At 30.3% G+C, this 11,859-nt stretch overlaps 1 protein-coding gene across 1 annotated transcript; it reads right to left on the bottom strand.

The window, feature by feature from the left end:
* Positions 1-1,015: 1,015 nt before the first annotated feature.
* On the bottom strand, positions 1,016-2,716 carry LOC102668990 (F-box protein AFR). The gene has a single exon (XM_006578141.4). The coding sequence runs from the start codon at positions 2,255-2,257 to the stop codon at positions 1,202-1,204; it is 1,056 nt and encodes a 351-aa protein (XP_006578204.2). The 5' UTR covers positions 2,258-2,716; the 3' UTR covers positions 1,016-1,201.
* Between the last annotated feature and the right edge of the window lie 9,143 nt (positions 2,717-11,859).

Below are 11,859 nucleotides of genomic sequence, written 5' to 3'. Positions count from 1 at the left end.
ACATAATAATTTCTAATTGAGTAATAGGGTAAAAAATTTATACTTATTAGTACATTCTTTTTATTCCTCTCATCATTTTAGTATCTTAGTGTGAGTTTACATTTGATTCAACTTAATTTATAATGATATTTGCAATTAAATTTTTAGTATTTTTGGAAAATTAATATTAAAAATTAATTACCAAAACATATGGTTGATATTTTATTTTGGTTTAGATGTCATTAATTAACTATGCATAACTAATGTTAAGGGAATTGATTTGTATTAAAAGCAGTATTTTATAGATTAGTTTAAAAATTATTTAAATGACAAAATTATTTTTTTAATTATTTAAAAATTATGATTATTTAGAAATTAATTCAATATATTTTATTAGTGAATTTTTTTTATATCGTCGGCTAATAAAAAAAGAAAGTCATTCTTGATAATTTTTAAAATATTATTATAAAATTCAATAAATTTAACATATATGTCATTTTTTGATTAAATAAGAGCATAAAAAGCTGGTGTAAACTGAATGTAAATATTATTTTATTCATACTTTTAATCATAAAAAAACCCAAGTCTTAAATATATTGAAGTTTTATATTTCTATTACTAATTTAGGTAACTAGTTGACATGAACTCTATGTTTGGATCAAAGGAAAGAAAAGATTGTTTTTATGAAATTTAAATCATCTTAATTAATTGAAAATCAAATAAAGAGCAAAAGAGTTGATTTCAAATAACAAAGATGGTAACTTTTCAATTATTTTTCTCTCCATTCAACTTTTTAAACCATCACCTTATCTTACTGCAACAAAAAGCTAAAAAAATAAAATATTGAAAACATGATGAAATGATGGATAGAAAATGCATATCTTAACTCCTTTGATAGTCTGTTTGTGATCCGGTGGTTGAAAAATAATATTCTCCCACTTGCTTGTTAGAAAAAAAAATTACTGATTTATTTGTTCTTTCTATTGGAAAGACAATTAAGGATGATACACCGGAAAGGAACAAGGAATTTAGGTCATAAAGAGAAATGTCAGACTGTATTTGTTTACTTTCATTAGGTTTAAATAATTATAGTAGCTCAGAACATGCCCTCCACGATGAAGCTTCACTTCCCCTTTCCCTTATCCAAGAGAACACATATTGAATAATTATGGTACAAGAAAACTAGATTAGAAAGTAAAAACATGTCCACCCTGGCCACAATTCAAGCATAGAGCACTTGACAAGTACAAGGTGAGAATTCGCGGAAAGCAGACGGCGCCTCCACAACCTCCCACGTCACACTAACCTCAAAATCACCTTTCCCTTGGATTCTATCACTCTTCATCTTTCCAATTGCAACGTTTAAATTGTACGATGCCACGTAGATTCTGTTGTCCAAACCCGTCGCCAAAAACGGTCTCTTTATAACGTCCCTCGGAAAGCTCCCTCCTTTCACGTAGCGCCACGTGTCCTGCTCCTCGTCGTACACCCTAACCGGCGCGTCCCCGTATTCCGCTATCACGAAAACCCTTCCCCCCACCGCCACACTCACCCCGCTCCAACCGTCCCTCATTCCAACCCCCATCTCCCGCCACGTGTCCTTCTCCGTTTCGTACACCCACCCCCGTGGACGGTACATGAACGGCCACCACCACCCCTCGCTCACGTACACCTTCCCTCCCGCCGCCACAACCTCGTACCTCTTCAGCTCCCCCCCCTGCTTCTTCCCCTCCCGCCACGTGTCGCTCTCCGGATCGTAGATGTCCGTGCCGCTTCTCCCGACTGCTACGATCTTTCCCTCCACTCCCTCCGCCGCGAAGAAGCCCCTCTTCCTCCCTCCCGGCATGGGCGCCGCCAGAGCCCACTGGTTCGTGGCGGCGCGGTAGACGAGGGTGTCTGAACCGCCGCCGCCGCCGGCCATGACGAAGAGCTTCCCCTGGTGCGGCAGCGCCGCGCACGCGAACTCCGTGGGGCAGGAGTTTTCCTGCAAGGGCATCTGCGGTAAAACGAACCAGCGCCCCGAGGAAGGGTCGAGCGCCTGCCACTGGATTTTCCCAGTTTGTGAATGAAACGCGAGAACGAAGAGGTGAGGACGGGAGAGGGTCTTCTTGGAGAAAATAAAAGAAGGGTGCGTTATTGCTCTGTTCCACGTCGACGAAACAGAGCGCGACAAAGCTTGGTAAGGGTACGGAACGTGAAGAAGACACAGCTCTGCAATTTCGTAGGGTAAGCCAGGAATAAGCTCCTCCTGCTCCTTTTCGTCTCCCACAGCCGCCATGGCTTTAAAGATGCTGAATTTTCTTTTGCTGAAGCTAGCTAGCCGAAAACTCGGGAGGGGCTATATTTATAGTAATAGCAGGAGTAGTAGTAGATGGGAAGAATGAGTAAGAGAGAGAGGGATTAAATTGTGGTGATGCCAACACAAAAGGGTTAATAATTGTGGTGAGGGGAACCAAACCAAAGCACCCAAATGGACTTTTTATTTGATATTGTAATGTAATTAGTTGGAGGATGGGAACGCGAGTGGAAGTGGGGTCTGGTGTGCTTTTTACCGATTAGTTTGTGGCCGCATATGCGGTTTCGATCAGATCACTCACTCTGTGTGTGGGATGTTGATGGCTGAAAGATATGGTGTTTGCTTCTCCGCATCAAGTTAATGGGTCTGCGGCGTGGCTTGCTGGGTGACAGCGACTGATGCTAACACCCCAACTAATGGTCATCGCTCCACACATTTCACTAAAACATGTTTTCTCTTTTGTCCTTCCTTACAGCACTCTTTTAAGTAACTTATGAGTCTTCTTAATATATTAATTTCAATTTTTAAAAGATACAAATTTTAATTCAATATATAAAATTATATTATTTATAATGATTTTTACAATGAATATTAATTATTTTAATTTTTTAATCAATATTCTGTAGACGCGAATTAATAAAATCATTCTTTTATTTAATTTCAACGTTTAGAGCTGTAGCCATTGTGATTCTTGCCCAGATACTAGTCACCCCACCTGGATCCTATTGTCTTGTCACTTGTCACACCCTCCATTCAAATTTCTAAACCCAAAAGGATCACTGTACTTTTGGATCCGATTACACCTTTAAATTAATTTTTAATTACTATTAAACTCTGAGAGAACACAAAAAAGAAATGAGTGTTGAACATACTTCATACTGTATTGTAGCTTATTAGCTATAACCAATTAAAAAACGTACCAACACAGAAATATAATTGAAACTAACAGACTTAAAAATAGAATTAAAGTGCAGTTAACATGTTCCATCAAGTTGGGACATAGATATTAAATATTCCTAACTTGAATGTTAGTGAATGAAACAAACTCTTTAGAAAAAGCTTTTATTCCATGATTATGCTAACTAATCTTGGGATTAGGAGCATGCAAAAATTAATTTAGAAACTGATTCAAAAATTGAATTAGTTTCAAATTATTTTAATCGATTTGATTTTATATCCAAATAGATAAATTAATTTAGAAACTGATTCAAAATCAATCTGATTTTAAATTGAATTAATTTATAACTAATTTTAAACTGATTATAAGAGTTAAACTAATTTTGAATTGATTTTTGAATTATTTTTTTTAAATAATTTGATTAATTGAATTGATTTTATAAAAAAGTGCATTCTTTTTTTTGAATTAACTTAAAAAAAATTAATTTAAATTTGATTATAATTTGATTCAATCTGAACAGATTTTTTTTTAACACCCTTACTTGTAACTTGATGTGTACCGGTTTAAGAAAATGGGAGTGTCCATGTTTTCAAATAAAATCATAAACCGATGTTTAAGTATTTTGTGAAATGTAGGATTGCTAGCTAATTAAACCAAAAACTTATCATGATAATATATACCCAGAAAGATTAAGTTATACAAATAGTAAGTCTAAAATAGTTTTTTTTATTCTCATAATTTATTTCTTAAAATTTAATTGTAAAGAGTAATTAATTTTATTTGTTAGATTCTGAAAAAAATGAAATTAAGATGAGAATTATAACTTTTTTAGGTTAAAGTTAAGATGGCAAAGAAATTAAAACTTAGTTGTAGTTCTCTGTATATGGTAACATAGTGAACTTTTTGTATACTTATAATTATTCTTAAAATAATTTGATCACATTCCTCTCTATATGTGACACGAGAATATTTTTATTACAATTGTATAGAAAGGTGTATTCTGGTGTAAAAACAAGAAAAATATATCCAATGAGATTTTTGTTAATATATTATTATTTGTAATATTTATGAAGGTTTGCGTTGAAGCCAAGGGTGAGGCTGATAGGACTTATCATATTTGTCTGCTCATATATAGTTAGTGTACCCCAAATTTCCAAATACTCTATAAACAAAAAGGGCAGTAAGAAAGCAGCCGAATAAATCAGGAAGTGAGGAAGAGGACAAAATAGTTTTCTCCCCCATTATTCGGTGTAGGCAAAGGGAGGTCAAAGGTTATGTATCACTGCACAAGCAATTGTGGTAACCTGTGATTTGTGAACATTTGTCTCATAGATATTGAATATACCTAAGAAAGGAAAAAAAAAATATCCAAAAGGAAATGCGCAATGATAAAGAACTGAAGCAATTGTGCAAACAGGAAACGTGGTCCGTGACCATTTTCTTGAGTTCCTACTTCCTACTCCCACCCTGCTTTTCGACCTTTGAAAAATGTTAAAAGAAGACAGAGAACTAACTTTGTTACTGGATGCAGAGAGCTACAACTCAATTTTAATTTCTTTCCTAAGCCTTATTTTTCTTTCTACAAAATTTAAATTCAATAAGCTAGCATTTTTATTGTTATCATGCATTACACATCATGGTGTTTATGCCTTGACCCCAAAGCATCCTATTCCATCTTGATTGGGAAAAGCATGGGTGTTGTACTTAGAGGCATAAGGATCATCTTTTAAGATATAGTTAACACGATCGAAAAAAGGTAACATCGAACGTAAGCGAAGCGAATCTTTTGACCTTTGTTGATACTTTTTGGTGGAGAAATTTTGGATGACTACAAACTCATTTGTCGTGCAGTCAGCACCGAGTGTCCTTGATTAATATCTTCCAAGCCTTAATTTCTCATATGACTTTCCCCCCCCCCCCCCCCCCCTAGCTATTTTAAATTGATTATCAAGTTCATGTTATGCCTAACTAAACATTGAGAAAATAATTAAGCATTTTTAATTTAAAAATAGGAATTTGTTAAAAGTATATTATACCCTTCATTCTATTAATACTTTTTTTTATTCTTATTAGTGAACAATAGTATATCACAAAATAGAAATAAATAACATTTCTAGTTAACAACGTATTCTATAATAACTTTTCTACACACTTTTTTTTAGTGAATTCAAGTAGGTCTCACTAAGAGTGTGTTTGGATGGAGGAATTTAAAATTTTGAAAAATTTTAAATTCTAAGAATTTCAAATATTTCAATTGAAATTCTTTTATTTTCAAAATTTTGTGTTTGGATGAAAAAAAGTTAAAATTATAAGGTTAAAAAAAAAGATATGATTGATATACTAGTTATACATGTTCTTCTATGCTTAGATCCGATCTATGTTCCAGAATTTCATACGATGTTTTTTGAAGAAGACTTTAAAAATGAGAATTTCAATTTCTCACCTTTTAGAAGGAAATTGAAATTTCAGATTTTTAGTTGTTTAAAATTCTGTTTTAAAATTCTAAAATTTTAAATTTTTCACAAAAAAACATCCAAACAATAAATTCTAAATTATAGAAATTCAAATGCTGATAAATTACTTTCCTCAGTTAAAATTCTCTATCCAAACATACTCTAAGAGAAATTACATTTATAACTATTGCATATTCTCTTGGTCTTGGCATGATGTTTCTGCTTGATGCACGTATAAAATGTAATACTAAACACACAAGAAATATATGGATTGTATTCTTCACATGATAAATTCTATTTCTAAATGAGTAAGACTTGTTTAAATGTTAATCATTAAAAGAGAGAATAGTGAAAATAGAATATTAGAGCACTTGTCTGAATAAGAAACAACTTGGCATGGCAATGTAAATTCCTTTTTGCATCCTAATATAAGTCTGAACTAAAGTGCGCTCAATTTGCTTTTTCACTTTCCAAATATGAAAAAACTGGGAGGAGAAATCAATAATAAAATGTGAAGCCAAATTCGTCAACGCATGTATGTGAGTATTATTACTATTACGCAACAAAGAATTGGGACTCGTGCTGTAAAATATTGGAACAATTTAATGATAAAAAAAGAAATAGTCATGGTAAAATTACTCATGCATTATCAACTGAGAGATATAAAATTGATTAAATGATAAAAAAAAATTATGAGTTTGATTATCTTTAATAAATAATTAAAAATAAAAAAATATTATTTATCAATAAAAAAATACATTATAAATTGACTTGACACAATGTAAACCTAAATCTTGTCGTACAAAGATGATTAAAAACTTAAGATCTTAAATTAAATGTGGCCCATTAGACCCCACTCTCACATAATGGCATGAAATGTGTCGGATCAGAGCCTAGCCCATCAGGCATCAGCATGTACAATTTCAAACAGTGTTTGCCTCTTCCCAAACATATAAGATTCAGGTCAGGATGCTTCTTGAACATTTCTTTGACATCATAGACAGCTACTCAAATACTACGTTTGAATAGGAATTGAAAAGTAAAAAATAAATAAAGCGGATGAAAAATAGGATAAATTTAAGAAAATTTAAATCTACTTGAATTGATGGAATTGAAATAAAATAAATGATAATTTTTTATAAATTTTTTTATTGGTTTGAGTGAAAAATTAAAAGAAATAAAAGTAAATTAAAAAAAAAAAAACATTTTACTCTCTGTGTAATATTTCTGCCTTCTAGTTTCAACAATTTAAAATACATGAAATTTAAATTTATTACATTTTAAAAAATAGATTTAACAATTCAAATTTCTTACTAGTATAGTTAATTATATTCTTGGGTGGTATAGTCTTATAACACACACTTCAATATATATTCTAAAAATTCCACAAAATCATGAAAAAATAGCATACATATAAATTAGAAAACCCGTCAATAGTTAAAATAATCAATTGTTTCAATTAGTTAACATGTGAAATTAATAAATAGTTACACAATTTTTTTTTTTATAAAAAAAACAGTGCTATTGCATGTAATAGAGTTTTAATTACCTATAAGTATTGTGTGTTTGGACTTTGGATACACGTCTAGCGAAAACTGGCATGCGTCACTTGAAGCTAAGATATAAAGTTTATGTGTCTATTAATCAAAACCAAACATACACGTAGTGTGAGACAAGGAATTGTGAATTCTAACTGAAGACGTTGTATACAAAAGCTACAACACACTCAAAGGTCAAAGGCATAAATACAAAGTTGTCTTAGAGGAGTAGACAGTCGTTTGCGAAGTGTCGAGAGGAGCATATCAGCAATCACTCAACACAAAACCATTGGGACCACCATGGATCTCATCAAAAGTCATAAGTCAAAACCATGCAATATGAAGGTTTTTCCAACAAACTCCCAGACATAGAAGAACAATAGGAGGAGTGAGGCTTGAAAAAAAGATGATGATGATTATGAAGAAATTTCGAAGTAGCAGCCATAGATGACATATTGAAAGCTTTACATGAAAATCCGGGTTTGGAAGAAAAAATTCCCCAAATTTCATGCCACAACAATGAATGAAATGACTTTTTGTTAGCCCATGAGAATTAAGCAATTTCTCATTTCAATTCACCCCATTCAAACAATTTAACTAATTTCTCTTTTGTCGTACCAAATTACAAAACAACTAAAGTAAAGTTTTTGTTTCCTCTCATCGTTCCTTCTTTTGTCATTCTCCTTAAACAATAAGATTTTGCTTGTTTGCATTTTTTCAAAGTAAAAAAATGTTCTTAAATGTTCTTAGATGGTTGGATGTCATACTTAAGAGAGAGAATTGCTTTTGTGTAAATAATTTAATAGAGTGTTTATTTAAAATCGCTCAAATGTTTACACAAATATTTATAGCATTAGATAAACTAAAATCAATTATAAATAAGTTCTTCTAAACACAGACGCACCAATATATATATATATATATATATATATATATATATTACTCCTAAAATGAATCATCGCTAAAATACTAGATTGTAAAAGAAGATACTGCAAAACTTTTAGAATACTTTGATTTTCGTCTTTTGCAAGCTTTTAATTTTAACTTTAAGACTTCCTGTGTTGTGTTCAAATTAAGGGAAACATTATTTACAAGTTTATTAGCAAAGAGCCTATTATTTCATGCGTCGTTCACAATTTCTCCATAAGAATCAACGAAATTGTAAAATTAAAAAAAAATCATTTGACTTACTCAAAATTAATTGTTGTTTAAAGTAAGTGTTTCCATGCACACTGCTTGTGAAAATATAATTTCTAAAAGAGATGCTCTTCGAAAAAGTAGTGAAAAATATCTCCAGTTATTTCAGATGAATAAAAAAGTTACTGAAGTATAATTTTTTTATTATAATAAAAAACTATTACTTCATTATTTCTGGTATAATAAATAAAGATTTTTAAATTTTTATAGTATATACGATATCATTACACATTAAGAAGAAAAAAAAAAACTACAACCTCACCCTCCATTCTTCACTTTCCCGATTCCTCCCCCAGTTAACTAAACCTAAAGCTACCACGAAAGATATCTAAATATCCCACCAAAACAGAAGTAACGCGTCCATGAAAGAATTTTCTTTCACTATACTCAATTGACAAAAGAATAGTGTATGAGATCAATTTGTTTGAATAATATTTTTATTGTTATTTTTAATTATAAAAAAAATATTTTATTCTTAATTTTTATTTTAATGATTTATATAAAAATCATGAAAATAATAAAAATATTTTTAATTTAATTTCACTAAATAAACTTTTAAATATAAAAAATGAAATTGAAATATTATTATTTTTATAATTAAAAATCAAAAACATTCTTATAAGGAAAAACGTGTGAAGGGCTTCCTAGAAATGAATCTGATATATATCTAGAATATTGGTTGGTGGCAACATCATTGTAAATTTAACCTGGGATAAACAAAGTCATTCGTTTTTGCTACTTTATTTCTTGAAACCCACCACGTAATTAGCCGAAACCTTCCCTTGTTCCAATCATTTCAGTTTCTAACCTACGCGCTATAGAACCTAGCTGGCTAGCTTCCTATATAATATTTTAGTTAACTTCCATTACTGTAGCTTCTGTAAGAAGCTTCTTTGTTTTCTCCCCTATATAAGTGCTAACTAATATTCGTATGTAATCATCAATAATTACCAAAATCAATATATATAGCTTCTACACGAGAAAATGGATACGCAGAATTCTTCACCACTCATCAGACAATTACTGAAGTCTATGAAGAAACTGAAGTCTCTGGTGCACTCTTGGCGAATGCATTCCACTGTATCCAGAAGTTTAAAACAAAGATGGTGTAGATTGTTCAATAAACAAATGGGCATGCAAAGGTTCCTTGAGGATGAAGAAACCACCGAGGATCATATGGTACAATATAGAAGAGCAATAAGTTGTGTTTCGGAAGATGATATTGATAAAAGGGCTGAGGCTTTTATTGCTAACTTTAGACGTCAACTAAGTTTGGAGAGAATATTTAATTATTAGGAGCCAAAGTTTTATATAAGTGATAGTTTTTAGGGAGACTAATAAGGAAGTGATTCAACTATATAATTATTTTCCAAGTTTTTTTTTTTTATATGAATGTAATGTGCACGTCTGAAATTGCGTGTTGCAGTGTTGGGATTTGCTTGAACTGCATAGTAGGCTAGCAGTGTTACATGTTTTTGTCCTCTTAGCCGCCCAATTTATCATATGTTTCTTTGCTCTGCTGCTCGACAATGCAAATACAGGAGACCTTGACGATGTTTTTGAATTTCTTCTTGCTAATGAAATAATGAAAGCGATGAATTGTAATTTTTTTACAAGCAATAAATTATAATTAACTATGCTTGTTTTGAATATGGTTTTTTTATGGATCTGTGCACTTGTAACTAGGAAACTATTAATTGAGATATAAAAAAGGTTATGCACTAACGAATCAATTAAACATATTCATTCACAATTATCAATAAATTTTAGAGTTTAATATTGATGCACTAATAGAATAAATTAATTTTACATGATCATCAATCACAATTATCATTAATATGACTTTTAAGATAATTTTATAAAAATTAATAAATTTATTATATATAATAATTATAATTAGATAATAATATAAAACATTACATTAGTGCATATAATTTTTTTTCTAAGTTTGTGTCACAAATGTAATTTGCCTAATTCCTTTCCAAACTTAAATATCATTAAAGTTGATTTTATAGTTTACAACAAAAAAATTTCATCCACTTAATAGGAAATTGATTATATACTTAAGAAATCTAGCTAGCTATATATTGAGTACAATGGACCTTGTTGGTTACTTAGTTTATTTACTAACCAAAAAGCTGGACACCTTGAAAAAGACAAGTATGAAAATGGACTTGTATATATACTTAACAGGAGCTGTTATTCACACGCCCAATATTCTCACATCTCATGTGGGTGATTTTTCCTATATTCTGAAATTGTATTTCTGACATAATTGTGATTCTGTTAAGGGAAGTATTTAAAAAATACAACAAAAACATATTTATATTATGTAAAGGGAAGTATATTTAAAAATTACAACAAAAACACAACAAAAACATATTTATATTGTGTAAAGGGAAGTATTTAAAAAATACAACAAAAACATAATTCTATCTATTGTGTATTTATTTTTTCAATGGAATTATGTTTCTATAGTATAAAGGAGAGTGGAAAAAAAATATACAACAAAAACATGATTTCATGATATATTTTGTCAATAGAATCATATTTTTGTTTTGTATTTTTTACAATTTTTTATTTAATTAGAGATATAAGTTACTTTTTTTAAAAGTAATCAATTGATTGTGATATAAATATTTTTTAAAATTAAAATTAAATTAATTAAGATACAATTTGTCATTTTTAACTAGTTTGTATCATATTATTGTTTGTTTTGATTAAATAGAAATTATCATTTATAAATATAATCAAATTAATTATGACATTGATTTATATCATAATTAATTTGATTACAATTAAAAAAATAATTTGTGTCATCATTAATTATAATTTAAATAAAAAGTAATTTATGTCGCGATAAAAAAGTGTGCAGATTTATGCTAACTTTTAGAAAACTTCAATGTAGTAAAATTATTATTCGAATAAAACTTGTATAATATAATGAGGAGATAAAGTACGACAAAAGTCAAAGTTGAAAACGACTTTTTAGTTAAAAGTTTTTAATTTAACTTATTGAATTATAAATGCTACCTTTCCAAGATGAAGTTGGGTTTAGCAGTTCAACCTTTCAACTTGTGTAGGAAAAATAAAGTATGCACGGCATCATCTACTTCTTCTGGTTCATATGGAAGTGAGATCATTACTATCTAAACAAACATTTTTATAACCCAAACTTACTTCCATAGCTCAAACTCAAAAGGATAAACATTAGGACCAGAGGTAGTAATATTTAACATGTAAGAGATAATCATACATGCATTTAACCCTATAACTGTACATACATAAGTTACAATGGCATTAAATATTACATATGTTTAAGGAAACCCACTAGCGAAGAAAATCAACAGATTTTAACACGTCTGCCCCTACTCTCAGGTAATTAAGAAAAGTTGTGAACATTAGAATCTCTTTAATTTAGGTGTTCTTCTGTTCTGTATCTATTTCTCTTATTAGTATCTCACATGATCAAATTTATACAATTGTGGCTTGACTCGA

Source organism: Glycine max, chromosome 4 (genome assembly GCF_000004515.6).
Source record: "Glycine max cultivar Williams 82 chromosome 4, Glycine_max_v4.0, whole genome shotgun sequence".
NCBI classification, from domain to species: Eukaryota; Viridiplantae; Streptophyta; class Magnoliopsida; order Fabales; family Fabaceae; genus Glycine; species Glycine max.
Note: the sequence above shows the minus strand (reverse complement) of the source record. Positions and strands in the feature narration are given on the sequence as shown.

Excerpts from the sequence above, each read along its gene's own strand:
- LOC102668990 (XM_006578141.4), bottom strand. The coding sequence starts at position 2,257 with ATGGCGGCTGTGGGAGACGAAAAGGAGCAGGAGGAGCTTATTCCTGGC.